The 17,434-nt window shown below is 53.2% G+C and overlaps 1 protein-coding gene across 10 annotated transcripts in view; it reads right to left on the bottom strand.

Annotated features, from left to right (window-relative positions):
• PRMT8 (protein arginine methyltransferase 8) overlaps positions 1-17,188 on the bottom strand; it is a 126,408-nt gene extending 109,220 nt beyond the window's left edge. For 3 of the 10 annotated variants that reach the window (XM_077301807.1, XM_077301809.1, XM_077301804.1), the window contains exons 1-2: positions 16,885-17,185; positions 8,549-8,725 (exon numbers count right to left, since the gene is read on the bottom strand). In XM_077301807.1, coding sequence (XP_077157922.1) covers positions 8,549-8,725; positions 16,885-16,959 — 252 coding nt within the window. In that variant the 5' untranslated portion in view covers positions 16,960-17,185. Of the gene's footprint in view, positions 1-8,548; positions 8,726-16,884 lie in introns of all 10 variants that reach the window. The other 7 variants (XM_077301808.1, XM_077301802.1, XM_077301806.1 and 4 more) reach the window with 4 other exon arrangements.
• Between the last annotated feature and the right edge of the window lie 246 nt (positions 17,189-17,434).

The following is a 17,434-nucleotide window of genomic DNA, read 5'->3' as shown; positions in this document are numbered from 1 at the left end:
GATGACGTCCTGATCTACAGCCAAGATCCCCAAGAGCACGTGACCCTGGTGAGGGAGGTGTTAAAGCGCCTGCTGGCAAACCACCTATACGTGAAGCTGGCTAAGTGCGAATTCCACCGTCCCTCCCTGGACTATTTGGGCTACCGCATCTCAGCCCAGGGCATAGCTATGGACCCCGAGAAGGTGCAGGCGGTGCTGGCCTGGGAAAGGCCCCGCACCCGGAAACAGCTACAAAGCTTCCTGGGGTTTGCTAACTTTTTTAGAGGCTTCATCCCCAGATACTCCTCCGTAGTGGCTCCCCTCACGGACTTGCTAGGTACCAAGGGGAGAGGTCCTCGCGCCACGCGGCCCAGCGCAGCGCTCGGCTGGAATGAGAAATCGGAGGCAGCGTTCCTGGCCCTCAAGCAAGCTTTCGCGTCTGAGCCCACGCTACTGCACGTCGACCCAACCCAGCCGATGGTGGTACAAGTCGACGCCAGCGACGCAGCAGCCGGGGCGGTTCTCCTGCAGCGAGACAAGGCGGGACAGCTGAGGCCGGCGGCCTACCTCTCACGAAAATTCGCCGAAACGGAGCGGAACTGGTCCACCTGGGAGAAGGAGGCGTTTGCGATTAAGTTCGCCCTCACCGAATGGCGGCATTGGCTGGAGGAAACAGAGGAGCCGTTCGAGGTCTGGACAGATCACAAGAATCTGGAGGCGCTCCGGCAACCGCGATCCCTGAACGCCAAGCAGATGAGGTGGGCGGAGTTCTTTTCGCGGTACAATTTCAAGCTTGGTCACATCCCCGGCAAAGAGAATTTCCTCGCGGACGCCCTCTCCCGTCTGCCGCATTATGGGGAGGGGTACGCTCCCTGCACCAGGTCCGTGTTTGGTGAGGAGCAGCTGGGACGGGGGGTCGTCACTAGGCGTCGGGCCAGGGAGGAATGGGAGCCCGACCCGGCGACCGCCCCGCTCCGAGACCGCCTAGTGGCAGCCTACGGGACAGACGGGGAGCTGGCTGAGCTCCGGGACTCTTTGATTTTGGACTCCGGTCTCTGGCGGAGGGGGGAGGCTGTCTACGTCCCGGAAGGGCTACGACGGGAAGCCCTCAGCCTCTGCCACGATGTTAAGACCGCCGGGCACTTCGGTTTCGTAAAATCCTGGAAGTTGGCCCGGCGGCGGTTTTGGTGGCCCAGTCTGCGGCGGGACACAAAAGCTTACGTCAGTGGTTGTCCTGTCTGCCTGACCTGCAAGCCGGGGGTTGGCAAGCCGAAAGGTCTGCTGCACCCGCTCGAGGTCCCGACCCGGCCGTGGTCAGTGATCTCCATGGACTTTATAACAGACTTGCCTCCCAGCAAGGGGAAAACGGTGATCTGGGTGGTGGTAGATCTATTTTCCAAACAGGCCCATTTCATTCCTTGCGCCAGTGTTCCCAGTGCTTCACAGTTGGCTCGGATGTTCCTGGATCACGTGTTCCGACTGCACGGGCTGCCGGACAAGGTGATTTCCGATCGGGGCTCACAATTCGTGTCCCGGTTTTGGCAGGCTTTCCTGCGCCTGTTAGACATCGAGCAAGGGCTGAGCTCCGCTTACCACCCCCAGACGGACGGGCAGACCGAGCGGGTTAATCAAGTACTGGAGCAGTACTTGCGGTGTTTCGGTTCCTATCATCAAGACACCTGGGTGCCCCTGCTCCCCCTGGCCGAGTTCGCGTACAACAACGCAGACCACAGCAGCACGGAGATGTCGCCTTTTGCCGTCGTCTACGGGACAGACCTGAGACACTTCCCGGAGCTTGGAGAGGTCCCCGCCCGGGAATCGGCCGACCTTCGCGAGTGGGGGAAGCGTGCCGGGAGCTGCTGGAAGTCGCTGCAGGAGCAGCTCCACAAAGTCAAGGCAGCGCAGAAAGAGGACGCCGACCGGAAGAGACGACCAGCTGAAGAGATCCGACCGGGGGATCGAGTTTACCTTTCCACCCGGAACCTACGGTTGAATTTGCCCAGCAAGAAGCTAGGCCCTCGGTTTTTGGGGCCTTTCGAGGTCTTGGCCCCGATCAACGAAGTTTCGGTCAAGCTCAAGCTCCCCAAGAACCTCCGGCACATCCATCCCGTCTTTCACGTGAGCCTTCTAAAAAAAACTCCGGACGGTGACGTTTGGCACCCCGTGTTTTCCCCGCCAGCGCCCGAGGTCCTGCCGGGGGGGGAGCACCACGAGGTGGCGGATATCCTGGACTCTAGACTCCACAGGGGGAAGTTGCAGTACCTCGTGGAATGGAAGGACTTCGCTTTGGGGGACCGGGAATGGGTCTGGGCAGCGGACGTCCTTGCGCCCCGACTCACTGAACGTTTCCACAAGCGGTATCCTGGCCGTCCCGGGGGGTTGGAGAATGGACCTTTGGGGGGGCAGAATGTCGTGGTTCGGTCCTTGGTGGCTTGGGAACCGGACCGAACCCCGCCATCAGAGGCGCCCGCGATCACGGAGGTAGGGCATGGTGATCATAGGCAAGCCGGCAGCTGGGCACCCCACCCGATCGTTGAGGTGGCAATGGCCGCTAAAGAACCTCAATGTCCCCCTCCACCTTTTGACAAGGGCCCGGAGATGGCCCTTTGTTCCAGGAAAATGGGCCATCAGGAACCCCGGAAAACCTCGCATATGTGCATGAGTCATGATTGTATCAGCATGTTCCCTCCGCAAGTACTGGGTGGGGCAATACAGCCTAAGGAGGTGGGTTTTGTATAAAAGGGAGCTTCCACCTGGAGTTCGGTGGAAGCTCTTACTCCATACCAGCGGACTCCACGTTGCTGAAATAAAGCTTGTTCCTGTTGTATCGTTCACCAGGCCTGGCGTGACGTTTTCTTCAAAGGGGCACCCTGTTTTTTCAGTTAGCAAGCGGGTCCCCGACACCCTATGAGCTGGCCTTGCTGATTGGGCTGCCCCCAATCAGTCTCCTTCCTTACACTCCCTATGTTGATCGTCTCCTTCCCCTTGTGGCTTCAGTTTAAAGCTCTCCTGATGAATCTCCCCAGGTTCCTGCCAAACACATTCTTCCCCAGCTTCGATAAGTGCAGTCCATCAGGTGCTAGTAGGCCTTCCTCAAGAAAGCCTATCCCATGGTCCCAGAAACCAAATCTCTCCTGCCAACACCAACTATGCAGCCACTGATTCACCTCCATTATCTTCCTCTCCCAATGCATTCCTCTTCCTTTGACAGGCAAGATTGAAGAGAATACCACTTGTGCCCCCATTTGCTTGAGCTTCCTCCCCAGATCTTGATAGTCTTTTTTAATAGGAGCGTTGGTATTCATCGACATGTCATTCGTTCCCACATGGACCATCACAAATGGGTAGCAATCCGTAGATTTGAGGAGTTTGGGCAGCCATTCTGAAACGTCTTTAATTTTCGCCCCTGGCAAGCAACACACCTCCCGGGTTAGGGGGTCGGGCCGAGCCACATGGCGATCCATTCCTCCTAGTAGGGAGTCTCCAATTACCAGTACTCTCCTTTTTCTTTTCTTCTCAACACCATTTCCTTCTATCCCCATGGCCTCTTTATTTTGTCTTAGACTTTGTTTTGGGACCTCTTCCCTCGTTGACACTTGCACCTCCTCTGTAAGGGCCTGAAATCTATTCTGGAGCTCCAAAGGCCCCGAGAACTGTCTCGCTCTATGCCATTGAGTCTTTTTCCAAACTGTCTGCAGAGGCTCTGTAATGAAGTCAATCCCCTTATCCTCTTCAGGACTGGTTGTATCCTCTTTAATCCGAGTTGCACAGCTCCGGTCTATGAACTCCTCCCCTTTCTTAATTTGGGTCAGAGTAATAATCCTCTCTTCTAAGCCCCTAATCCTTTCCTCCAAAAGTTTTAGCAGCTTACACTTGGGACAGATGTAGTCCATCTTGTCTTCTGGGAGGAAGGCAATCATGTCACACTCACTGCAGATGATGGGATGAGTGTCCTGGAGGTCCATTGTAACTTGTTGGCAGTGCAAGTACTAAGGAAATATAATCTACTGATTCTAATTGCTAGGCCAAGAACCCCAGCCACAGGCCAAGAGCCCTTTTTCTCTTGCCCTTTGGCTCGCGCCTCTGGCAAGGAGCAGCCCTTTTTAATCCTCCCAGCAATCACCCAGCAATCACCTCACTCAGCACAGCAATAGCCTCACCGGGTCAGCAGCAACACTCCCCTGTAGCTCTTTCCACGTGCTCTCAGTTGTCTGAGTTTCGTTTTGCTTTATTTATTTATGTGGCTCAAAGCCACTGAGGTAAAATTCACCATTTGAAAATGAGTGCTGTATTTCAGGGGTAGTCAAACTGTGGCCCTCCAGATGTCCATGGACTACATTTGCCATGAGCTCCTGCCAGCATTTGCTGGCAGGGGCTCATGGCAAATGTAGTCCATGGACATCTGGAGGGCTGCAGTTTGACTACCCCTGCTATATTGGAACTTGTTCTGGCTTACAAGTAAAGAAGAATCACATTAAAAAGAATCACATCTTGTCAGCTTTTTTCTCTCCTTCCTACTTCTGTGGCTGACTGTTCTTCACTGTGTCCTTGGCTTTTAGGACTGCCTGGGCTTCTCCTGTCAGGTATGGGCCCAGGATCATGGCCCACTGAGCATTTGGCCTTGTGCAGCCTCTCTTGCCCTCTCAAAAACTCCCAAGTAAGCTTCAACCTTGTCTTTTAGTCCCAGTTTAGTCAGTGGTATCCAGGAGAGGCAGCCTGTAGCCCACAGCAGGTTGCCAACTCCAGCACGTTTTCTGTTGAGGTTGGCCTGGGCACAGACAACTTACAAGGCCTGGTTCAAGGCCTGCATTGGTGCATCCTGGGTCTCCCTCTGCTGCTGGGTGACCTCCTGCAGCAATAGAGCTCGGTGCTCTCCCAGCCACTGGTGCACCAGGTCAGGCTGGATTCTGGAGATTTTTGGTGGGGGGATCACTTTGGCATGAAATTGAGGTCACTGTGGGTGGGCAGGTAGTTGTAAATTCTTGCATTGTCCATGGGGTTGAACTAGATGACCCTGGAGACCCTAACTCTGATTCAATGACTCTATTATTCTAAGTCTGTGGACTTCCCCCTGGTCAGCAAGGCTCCCACTTGCTCCTGCCAGGCATGTGGCTGTTTCTGGAGCAGAGACGCAGAGGTAGGAGGCCAGGTGTGCCTGCATTCTCCACCACATTGTGGGAATTTGGGGGGTCTCTGGGGGCTCCAGCACCTGTGCCAGGCTCCTCCCACTTTGGCTTGCCTCCATCTCCAATTTGTTGGCAACACACTTTCTCCCTTCACCTCTAGACTCTCCTTCTCTTCCAGTCTCCTCCTCCTCACCATTGCTTAGTTCTCCCAGTCTATGTCTCTCCCTCTCTCTCTCCGTTAGTCATCAGCCCTCTGTCACCTCCTCTGCCGCTGAACCCTTCCTGTTCTAGTCCTCTGCCTTGTATTGGTCTTTCTTGCCTAGCCACTCCCACTCCTTCCCTCTCTCTGAGGTTATAAAGCATCCTCCTGTCTCCCACTCTCCCTGATTGAATCACAGAACCATAGAGTTGGAAGGGGCCATACAGGACATCTAGTCAAACTCCCTGCTCAACGCAGGATCAGCCCAGAGCATCCTAAAGCATCTATGCTCAGCATCTATGGCCACCTGCTGTGTGGATGGGGCTGGGCTCTCTCTAATCAGGTTGAGGGACTTGGGAATGTTCAGCCTGGAGAAAAGGAGGTTGAGAGGGGACATGATAGTCCTCTTTAAGTATTTGAAAGGTTGTCATTTGGAGGAGGGCAGGATGCTGTTCCCGTTGGCTGCAGAGGAGAGGACACACAGTAATGGGTTTAAACTACAAGTACAACGATATAGGCTAGATATCAGGAAAAAAATTTTCACAGTCAGAGTAGTTCAGCAGTGGAATAGGCTGCCTAAGGAGGTGGTGAGCTCCCCCTCACTGGCAGTCTTCAAGCAAAGGTTGGATGCACACTTTTCTTGGATGCTAGTTTAGGATGCTTTGGGCTGATCCTGCCTTGAGCAGGGGGTTGGACTAGATGGCCTGTATGGCCCCTTCCAACTCTATGATTCTGTGCTTCTGTGATTCTCTCAGCCAGGGCTGCCACCTTTTCTACTCTGCAGTCAACATGTGTAGAGTTAATCTTTCAGAGAAAGAGAAGGGATCTGATGGGTTGATACAGGAGGGAGGAGTTACAGAAGCAGGAGGGGGAAAGCTGCTGGAAGAGAGAGCGTTCCGGCTAGACTTTGGAGCTGTTTGGACAGTGAAGTCTAGGTTGGGTGACTGAACCCAGGGGTTGAGGGAGACGTGCTCTTGCAGGGTGCTCTTGAGGGAAGAACATGGAGGGACTGGCTAAGGGAGGGACGTAGGAGATTATCCCAGGGACGGGATTCTCCTCTGGGGATAGAATGTTTCCTTAATCCTGTGTTCTAAAAGTACCAATAAGCAATTCTGGGAAGACTAGAAAATTGTCTCAGTGTAAGTATTTGAATAGGTATATCCTGGTAAACTCATAATCTAATCCTGACTCTTTTATTTAGTTCTCCCCCACCCCCCAAAAAAAAGAGTTTAAGAAATTCTATTTATTTATTTGTTAAACTTTTCAAAGCCTCTTGTGTGTGGTGGTACGTTTCACTCGTTGTGAGGGAGAACATTTTAGTCCAGCCGGCTGGTGCTGCTTCCCCCTCGAACAGCCAGACCCAGGTGGGACAAACACAAGAAGCCCTGGAGGGAGAAGGCACAGAGAGCTCACCAGCAGAAGGAAGAGAAAGGAAGACGTTTAGGTCAGCCACAATCCTTCTCTCCCTCACAAAAATAAAGATATATCAGGCCTAAGGATTGGATTAAGTGCCTGACCCTCTCCAGGCTGTGACAGTTGGGTTGACAGGAGACTTTGTTGAAAGGGAGGGTCTGTGCCTTGCCATGTGGCCTGGCGTCCTCCGGTCGGGTCATCTGAGGAGGCTGACTGTGGCTGCGTTCCCGGAGGCCAGTGGGGAGTATAATGTCCTCGTCTCCTGTCCGAGCTCCCGGAACAGCTGGGCACACAGGAAGGCCTTGCAAGTCCAGCTCCTGGAGGGGAGCCCGGACAATTTGCCCCCAGTTGAATCTCTTTTTCTTTCTCGCACAGTCTCCTATGTGAATCCCCCCTACCCCAAAAAATTAATTGAAGCTTTCAGTAACATAAGAATATTGCATCTCTCAGCAAAGGGTTGGATTTAAGAACAAAGGGTTGGATCTAATCAGATTTTCCACTGGTAAAAAGGGGAGGAAGGGTTGCCCTTTGATCACCAAGAAGGCTCCGTTTGGGAACATGAAAACTGCATGTTTAAAACCCATGTGGAACAAGGGAAAGTGGCAGAAACGGAGCCCAAAAGCTAGCTGGTTCCAACCTAAAGCTTATTTATCATTTTGCATCTGAATATCTTGCTTTATAAATGTTTGTGTCAATGTTTATTTATATGTAAACTTCATGTCATTTGGAGGTGGTGGATTAGGCTGTATAGTAATGAAAACATGAGAAGTTCCTAAGTTTTTGGGCAAGCTCCTACAGCCAAAGAAGATTTAGACTGACTGGAGTTGAACTGAGGATTTATTCAAGACTGGTGTGCAAAGAATGCCCTTCACACACACCTGTTCCCAGGAAGCCACCACACATCCACAAATGGGGCAAGTCCAGCAAGGTCCCTTGGTCTCTCACTGCCAGCACGTGGAAGACATATGATGAGAGACTGGAGGGCATCTACATCTTCCCCACTCCAGAGTTCAGGTCCCCCCATAGGATGTGTTTTGCCCTCTATGAGATGTGGGTTTGGGCAACTGCCTTCATCCTTTGAGGCCTCTGGCTGCTCGCCCATCCTCTTACGCTTTGGCAAAACCCTGCCTTTTCCCTGCTACCTAACCAGTCCTTCAACCGGGCCCCTCCAGGACGGAGGCATCTTGCCCACCCAGCACTTCAGCAAAGACACTTGGACCACAGAGCACTGCAGGAACATTGCTTGAATGGCTCACCAGCTCAGGCCAGTCCCACCACAGCCAGGAGCCAAGTCTCCAAGGATCACCATGGCCCAGTTCTAGGTCTTGCTTCAGGAGCCCGGGTCTCCTTTAGTTATGACTCCCAGCTGTTACCTCCTTCCTGAGATGGTTAAGCCTTGAAGAGCTGGACTGCCAAGTTCCCAGGAGAGGCCACCTGCTGTATTCCTGGGAAGAATGTTGCCCAGTTCTCAGGGAGGCTCCATTTTCTGCAGACTGCAGGGACCCTCCCACCCTTCCTGTCTGCACCAGCTGGTTGCTTCCTCCTCCTTTTGTACCCTCTTTTCCAGCTGCTCCTCACCTTTCTATGGATCAGGCCTTTTCTGCCCAGGAGGTTTCTATACCCGCGGAGGAGGACTGTGCTCCCCATGGAAAGTGGTGTTGTTGGGCCATGGCACATAAGGCAGCTAATCACTATTTTCAGTGGCAGTACTGTCTCATCCATCACAGCCAATTACATGTTGCTTGAAAATACATTTAGATTTTTGGAGTCCCAGGATGTGACAAAGCTGGGTTAGAAGGTTTTCTTAAATTAAGTAAATAAATGTAATTACCTCATGAATCCCAAAGTGGGCATATGAATCAAAATAATAATCCCTTGATGTCATCTCTTCTGGATTGAAGAATTTTGCCATCTTCCCTCGGCCTGGGCAGCTGGTTTGCAAGGCCACATGAATCACAGGCTTGGGAGCTGCAACTGGTTGAGGAGGCTGGGGAGGACCACTGCACACCTAGGAAGACAGAAGCCAGCATTAGTGAAACCGAGTCGGGAGACTGGTTAACCTTGCTCAAAGGCTATCATGTCTCTTTCCCCTGCATATTGTTTCTCAAAAGCATCTTCTCCAACTTGAAAAACATCACCAAACCAACACTGCTGTTTCATATTGAAATCCGCCTTGTCCTTCAACCGGGCCCCTCCAGGACAGAGGCATCTGTCAAGCCATCCACTTATCAAGTTCCTCCTTACCAAGAATCTGTAGATTTCATCCTGTGCATGACAATAGCATTGCCAACAGGCAGCAGCAGCAGCAGAAATGGAATAAGTTCTAAATATGTTTTAAAAGGCCTAGCTATTCCTCAGGCCAAAAATGCTACCTCTACATATTGCTGGATCCTTTCAGTTAGTCCGTGAGGATTGTCCCCTGTAGACACCAACAAGACTTGTGATTGTAAAACCAGACTTCTTTATTGGGTAGCATAGAGGAAGTAGCAAGCAGACTCTTTGCTCCAACTAAGGAAGGACTCTCAGTTCAGCCTCTATAAAACAGTCAGAACCCCAAGTCCCACCCCCTACAAGGCATAGCTTTGTCCAGAGTTGCAGATGGTCGGCAGGGTGGTGCCCTTTCAGGCTGTAGGTGGGGGCTGGTCATTCCCCAGGGCAGGTGACTTCAGTAGGTAGTAAGAGCAGCCCAGCAAGAACTATCAAAGCAAGGTGCCAGGCAAGGTGAGCTACCTGTGAGCATCCCAGGGCTAAATAGCTGCCAGCTTACTCTAAACAAAAGGGGTTGGAACAATACAACAAACATTGCAACATGGTACCCATCGTAGAGGCGAGGGATCAAATCAAACAGGATCACATTAAACATGGCAAATCCCACAGGGATTACATTTTGACAAAACTCTTTGAACTGATCCTAAGCCCCCTGTTCAACCAACATGTTGACAGAAGGAGGCTTGGATACCAATACCCAGGACGATGGGGAGAAGAAGACAACCCATGTCCCAGATAGAGCCATGGGGCCTGAGTTGCCCCACTATACCTCCTTGGTGGTGGTCAGCACTCCAATCTGGAAGAAGCCAGATGCTGGGAGGTACGTGACACACAGGTCATGCTTCTACAGTTTACGCCCAGGAATCGCACGACTGGACTGAGGTGGGCTCGTGATGTGAAGACAACCCTGCAGTGGGAGTTCCTTGAGATGAAGCAGCCCAGCTGGATGAGCTGTCTGGGGCAATGGCAGTGCTGCTTCTGGGGAAAACAGAAGAGGTAGAGGCCTGTGGGTATCGTGTCCTTGCAAAGTATGCAGAAGAGATGGATGGGAAAGGCCGGAGACTTCGGCCTTGGGAGCAGTCTTTTGACTAGGCTGCCCCGTACCTGTGAGCCAAAGGCCACATATATATTATTTAAATCCTACCAAGAAGAATTGATTCTATTGAAGGACTTCATTAGCAAACAAAAACAACCACTGATGAAAACTGACTTGAAAACGGTTATAATCTAGAGGCCGTTTTGGCTGTTCAAATAAAAAGAAGAGATTAGACACGTTTGTTGCATTCATTGTGAAACGGTTTATTGTAGCCTAGGACAGGTTCTTTTTTCTGTTGTTGGGAGCAGAGGCAGCAGCCCTGGGGCTGGCGAGACCCAGGCAGGGGAATGTGCCACGAGATCAGCAGTCCCGACCCCACCTGTCCCTAACCCTGGAGGATTTCTGGGGCGGTGGAAGTCCCACATTTTCTTTGATGGCTCAGCAGAGAAGCCGTCGTTTCTAATTATTATTTATTTTTTATTTGACTTATATACCACCACTCTCGGCCCGACCAGCTTGTGGCAGTTTACATTAAAAACAATCACATTAACCCACACAATTTCTCGGGTCCAGGTGCACCTGATGGGATTTCGAAAGTGCCCCACATAGGTGCCTTCGTGGAAAAAGAGGCAGCCAACTGGTATGTGGGGCTGCACGATTTGGACACCTGGATTAGGATCAGTTTATGCAAGCCCTGCAGTTGCCCTTTGAAGTCCCCTTGCAGACAGAGACTTTTCGTGAGCAGCTGCAAAACCTGTCGAAGGGATCAAAAACCATGTCCCAGTATACCACCATGTTTTGGCGCATGGCAGCAAAGGTCTACGTTGGAATGAGGCCACCAAGGTCCAGTTCTTTTGTGAGGGGCTATATTCCAACCTTCTGCAACAGTGCAGGGGGCAGGCGAACCTGCTGGGATGGGTACATCTAGCGGGGGAGATTCCCATGGTCTTCATCAGATGTGATCTTAAACTACTCTGGATCTGACTCATGAACCTTGCTTCTAGATTCAGGCTTTACTGTCTACACAGGGTGCTAAATACAACATATCTAAAGGATTTTTAAAAACTTTCTTGAGTTCACAGGGTGCCAGTGTGATATATATTGGTTTTTCCATCATTGCTGAGCAGTTCCTTTGTGGAACTTACGTCTTTGCTGAACCCCTATCCAACCACCCTTAAAGCCACCCATGCTCCAGGGTTTGTCCAAGATCGCAGACACCTAAGGCAAATTTTGTGTTCAATTCAAAATGATATTAGATTAACACAATTGCCCCGCTCAGTCCAACTACTTCTCCAGTTTCACTCTTATTACAAATCATTCCTCAGAAGGAAGAAACTCCTATGTAATATACCTTTCTCGTAGGAGTTGAAGCTATCAGAAAAATTGTAAGAAATTCTGGGAACTGATTGCATAAGACATCAAGGCTGATTGCATAAGACATCATAATGTCCTGGCATCTAACATCTTAGTTGAATCTTAGCACAACTGTTTCTCCCTCTTTCTATGACCATACCACCTCTCCACTTGTTTTCGATAGGCATTTGGATCCTCTTCCCTCCTAGGATCCTCTTTCACCTTCTTAACATGAGGTAAGCCTCCAGAGGAGGACTTGAATCATAGAACCATAGAACCATAGAACCATAGAACCATAGAACCATAGAACCATAGAACCATAGAACCATAGAACCATAGAACCATAGAACCATAGAACCATAGAATCATAGAATCATAGAGTTGGAAGGGGCCATACAGGCCATCTAGTCCAACCCCCTGCTCAACGCAGGATCAGCCCTAAGCATCCTAAAGCATCCAAGAAAAGTGTGTATCCAACCTTTGCTTGAAGACTGCCAGTGAGGGGGAGCTCACCACCTCCTTAGGCAGCCTATTCCACTGCTGAACTACTCTGACTGTGGAAATTATTTTCCTGATATCTAGCCTATATCGTTGTACTTGAAGTTTAAACCCATTACTGCGTGTCCTCTCCTCTGTAGCCAACAAAAACAGCATCCTGCCCTCCTCCAAGTGACAACCTTTCAAATACTTAAAGAGGGCTATCATGTCCCCTCTCAACCTCCTTTTCTCCAGGCTGAACATTCCCAAGTCCCTCAACCTATCATCATAGGGCTTGGTCCCTTGGCCCCAGATCATCCTCGTCAGTCTCCTCTGTACCCTTTCAATTTTATCTACATCCTTTTTGAAGTGAGGCTTGGTTTCCTTGGAGGTATACAAATGGTTGGTGTTTCCCTGTTTAGACTGCACTTTATACAGAGATAAATTGTAGACGAGGGCTGCTGAGTTACAATTTAAAAGAAACTTCCTGGTGGCCAGAGCGAAAAGTGCCACCCTATATGAAATATAGGGGTCGACATCTGATAACAGGTGACTTTATCAAAATGAGAAGTGGGGTGTGAGTTTGGTAGTAACTTGGCAAGGGATTTGCCCCTGGGTTCAGAGTACAGGGGACAAGCCAAAACATAGTGAGGCAGGTCCTCCGCAGATGAACTTCCACATATACACAGGCGATGGGTAGTTGGAGATATCGTCCAAAGAACATGGCTGATGGCATCATTTCAAACTGCAAAGATGTTAGGGCCATTCTAAGGTTGCGTGTTGTTATGTTTACTAAATATGATGCTCTAGAGTGGTCTTTTTAAATTGTTTTATACCATAGGGCTGATTGTGATAGCAGAATTATCTCTGTTATATATTTACTAGAAACTAAGCCTGCTGTAAGTGAAATACAGTGGGCGCTAGGAATGGGAGGGAGAAAAGAGGGGAGGGGGTGGTGGAAGGGATGGAGAGAAAGGAGAAGAAAAGGAAGTGAGGGAGGAAGTCAGGCGGGAAGACAGGAAGCAAGTGAGAGGAAGAGACAGAGAGACAGGAAGGACATGAAGAGAGTAAGTTACAAAGTCATAAGGAAGGAAGGCAGGAAGGAAGGCAGGCAGAGAGGTAGGTGGATGGGATGGGGCAGGGATGTGTGTGAAGGGGCTGGTGGTCACAGGGGCGAGGGGGGATGGATGTGTGTGTCTGTGAGTGGGAGCAAGGGGCTTCGGAGCGCGGGGGATCACGGGTGCGAGGTGGGCTGGGCGGTGGGAGAGGGCTGTGCGTGTGTGTGCGTGCGTGTGAGGGAGCAAGGGGCTTCAGAGCACGGGGGAGCACAGGCGTGAGGTGGGGGGAAGAGGGTGGGGTGTGTGTGTGTGTGGGGTGAAGCGGCGGAGGGCGGAGGGGTGGGTGCTTTTGGGGGGAGGTGGACGAGCACGTTGGGTGGGTGGGGGTGGTGGGGAGAGGTAGTGGAGCGGGCCCCCAGCCGCAGAGGGGACGTGAGGGTGTGGTCAGCGTACCTGCCCTCCACGAGCCACCCTCCCATCACAGCCTCCACCCGCTGCTGCGGCCAGCAGGCTGCTCCTGGTGGGCGGCTGGCTGGCGCGGCGGTGAGAGGCGTAATGGCGGCGTGGGTGGAAGGTGGCGTTGGGGGGGCGGGTTGCGAGGCGCTTTGTGCCTCCCGACTGGTCAGGTTGGTGGCGAGGGGCTGATTGGCGGAAAGCCCAATCGGCAGGCGCAATGCTACCCTTCCTCATCCCGGACAGGGCCCCCCGCCAGGGCGCTTGCTGCTTTATTTATGCCGCTCCCACAGAGCGGTTTAAGATATTATGGGGTCTGGGGGACGTTCAATCTTCTGCTGGATATTCTTGTTGTAATTCACACCAACCACAACTGTTGCCAAGAATACTGCTTATGAAAGAGATTATAATTGAAGATTGAAGACTCCTTATCTATGTTGTATTTTTCACGGAATCCCACCTTTCTGTTCCTGTTACTGCTCTGGCATCTTGTCCAGCATGCCTATTTTCAAACTGGGAGAAGGGAAAGCACGTAGTCTTGCTTGTTAGCTTTGGTTTTCAGTTCTAGCAAAGAAATATCTTGCTCTCCATCTGCATGAAGTGGATGGGTCTTTTCAATTCCTCCAGACCCTTTTCCAATGGCTGGACAAACTCTGGATGAATCAAACTCCGGGTGCAGCCACAATCCAGCACCCCCTGGAATCATAGCCCCACTCCCTTCTCCAGGTCAGAGTCACTGGTACGAGGAGGAGGGGTACGGGACTCACCGATCTTGCGCCCCTGGATGGGACCTGCTGCTGAGGCCGTCTCACAGCAGATCGGCCCCATTTCCCACCAGTTTGTGGGCCTCCACCTCCTCATCCTTTGAGTCCTCAGACAATGGGGTGCCAGGTGCTCTGCCAATGGAATTAGGAGCACCCTGGCTGACTGGCAAGGAACCTTTGGACCCCTGAGGGTAACTGTCTTCTTTGGAGGTGCGGGTGTAGTCACAGTCAGGGACTTGACCCCCTTCTTTGAGGGGCAATTGGCTAGGAAGTGGTCGGTGCCACCGAATCACAGGCACAAATGCTTTGCGCTCCATGGCTTTGGGGGGGCTGGGTGCACAGGGGCTCGGGTTTCCGACCTGTGGCCATGTGCTTCCCTGCTACTTCTCCAGTATACCAGGCTTCCACCATCTCCATGATTCAGAAGCGGGCGTCCCCCTCCCTGGTAAGGTGCACCCATCCCATCAGGGTGGCAGGATCTACCTGCCCCATGCACTGCTATAGGAGGCTGGGCTGTAGGCCCTCACAAAATGTCTTGTTCCAGTCATAGACTTTGGCTGCCAGGTGACAGTACTCTGTTGCATACTGAGAAATCATTTTGGACCCCTACCTCAGGCTATGCAGCTGCTCGGGGACTGTGTCTGCTTGGAGGGGATCCTCAAAGAGTTCACACAGGGCCTGCATAAATTGGTCACAGTTGAGAAGCTCTGGGACATACAGATCATGGGGGCCCATCTGCAGCCTCCTTCTCCAGAAACAAGCCCATGCAACCCCTTGGGGCAAAGATGCCTGCATTCATCCACGTAGGCTTGCACTTACACTGGGGAAAATGACGGCTTGTCAGCTGAGCTGCCAAAGTATGTCCGGAGCTTTCGGATCTCATTGTACCCTCTGGGGCCAAGGTTTGCAGCCACTGCTCCAATCACATTCCCTCAGGTGGGGATGGAAGAGGGGGCACAGCAGCAGCAGTAGGGGCCACAGTAGTAGCTGCGGAGTCCCCCGTCTCCCTTGCAGTGGCCATTGACATCCCCGGCATCTCCCCCTCAGCCCAGCAGCTGATGACACGCAAGGCAAACTCCTTCACCTTTTTCTCATCTCCGGGAACATTGTCACCATCCCTCCAATCAGCTCATCCAGTTGAGCTTTGCATTTGAGCCACATCCCTGAGATCTCCCAGCGCAGTGCAGTCTCCAGACCAGGCCAGCTACTTTGCCCCGCCTCAGTCCACACAGCAGGGTCCGAGTTGTACACTGTAGTGTCCCAAGTTCCTTGGCACTTAGTAACATGGCAACCAACCTCTTCACTGGCACCCCCTTTCTTTCAGCTTGGAGTGCCAACCACAAATGTGGTCATAGAGTGGGCTGTCTCACCTTCCTCACCACAGCTTTTGGATTCTGGGTGACCTAGTTCCAGATTAGTGAGTTTTGAAAATCTGTGAAGTTCCTCCAATTACCCAGACATGTAAACTCTTGACTTAGTGCAAAGCGTTCAATTTATTCAGAGCAAGCAAATTAACTGGACAATACCTTGTTGAAGCTGAGGCTTAGGCAAACAGGCATAGCATAGAATCCCTCGACCAGAACCCCTCCCCGTGAGAACCCGTACAACACAGGAAGACTTCAAGCAGTCACAACAGCCAGACAGGCAGAGCCCAAGGCCCCATTCCAGAGGAGAATGGAGATGGATGGATGGATGGGGGAGAGACAAGGGAGAGGTCTGAAATCAAAAGGAACTGGTGAAGGCCCAATGCCTAACTGACTAACAGATCACAAAGCTATATTAATCATAGAATCATAGAGTTGGAGGGGACCTCATGGGTCATCTAGTCCAACCCCCTGCACTATGCAGGACACTCACAACCCTCTCGCTCATCCACTGTCACCTGCCACCCCCTTGAGCCTTCACAGAATCAGCCTCTCTGTCAGATGGCTCTCCAGCCTCTGCTTAAAAACCTCCAAAGATGGAGAACCCACCACCTCCCGAGGAAGCCTGTTCCACTGAGGAACCGCTCTGACTGTCAGGAACGTCTTCCGGATGTTTAGACAAAATTTCTTTTGCATTAATTTCATCCCATTCATTCTGGTCCGTCCCTCTGGGGCAAGAGAGACCAATTCGGCTCCATCCTCCATATGGGAGCCTTTTAAAGACTTGAAGATGGTTATCAGATTCCCTCCCAGTCGTCTCCTCTCCAGGCTAAACAGACCAAGCTCCCCCAACCTCTCTTCACACATGTTGGTCTCCAAGCCCCTCCCCATCCTTGTTGCCCCCCTCTGGACACGCTCCAGTTGGTCTCCCTCCCTCTTCCCCCTCGGTCCCGCGGCCACAGAGGCGGGGCCGGGAAGGGCGCTCTGGGAAGGGCCCGGCGGCGACGTCTGGCCTCATTCGGATTTCAACTTGGCGAAGGGCCTCCGAAAGAGCCCGCGGCTTCCCCACAGCCCTGGAGCAGCGGCCGTCCGCAGGCGGCGGGGGGGGGAGGGGGGGCCCTGCAGAGCGGAGCACGGAGCTCCCCCAGAGCGCGGCAGACAGGGGCGCCCCGCCCCCCCCCCCGCGCACTTTGCGGCTCAAGCGAAGCGAACCTCGGGCGGGCTGCGGCTTCCGAGAGGCCCCGGGCCCCTGCCGACGCCGCTCTTCCCCGGCCCGCCCGCCCCCCCCCCCGCAGAGAGGCCTCCCGGACTGCCCGGGGGCTCCTGGCGCCGCCGCCCCCGCCCCGCAGCACCCTGGACAGCGCCCCGCCCGCCCGCCCGCCCGCCCGCCTCACCTCGGCGCTGTGGGCCGCGCCCTCGGCCGTCTTCGGGCGGAGCAGCAGGCAGCGCGAGGAGTGCTTCGTGCCCATCGAGGGAGGGAGGCAGGGAGGCCGCCCTGCAGCCCCCGCGCGCCCTCGCCACACGGACGGAGGGAGGGAGGGAGGGAGGGAGGGGCCAGGGGAGGGAGGGGAGGGCGGGAGGGGGCGGGCTCCGACGGCGCCCCACTCGCGGGCCCGGCAGGCAGGCAGGCAGGCAGGCAGGCAGTCTGGCCGCCCCTCCTGAGCCCCCGCCCGCCCATTCAGCCCGGCTCCTTCGGGGGGGGGGGCAAAGGCGCGCCTGCAGAAGAGCTTCCGGGAGGCAGCCAGGAGAGAAGCAGCCCAAAGACCGCCCCCCACCCCCACCCCCACCCCCACCCCCCCGGGAGGCCGGAGAGCCCGGGGAGAGCCGCGGCGGGCAGCGAGCTGGGGAAGGAGCTCCCAGGATGCCCCTCTCGGCATCTGGTTGGGGATCCGCAGGGCGCTTAAGGAATGGAATGGGAGGCACCGCCCTCCTCTAAACAGCTGG

This window comes from Paroedura picta, chromosome 10 (genome assembly GCF_049243985.1).
Source record: "Paroedura picta isolate Pp20150507F chromosome 10, Ppicta_v3.0, whole genome shotgun sequence".
NCBI lineage: Eukaryota > Metazoa > Chordata > Lepidosauria > Squamata > Gekkonidae > Paroedura > Paroedura picta.
Note: the sequence above shows the minus strand (reverse complement) of the source record. Positions and strands in the feature narration are given on the sequence as shown.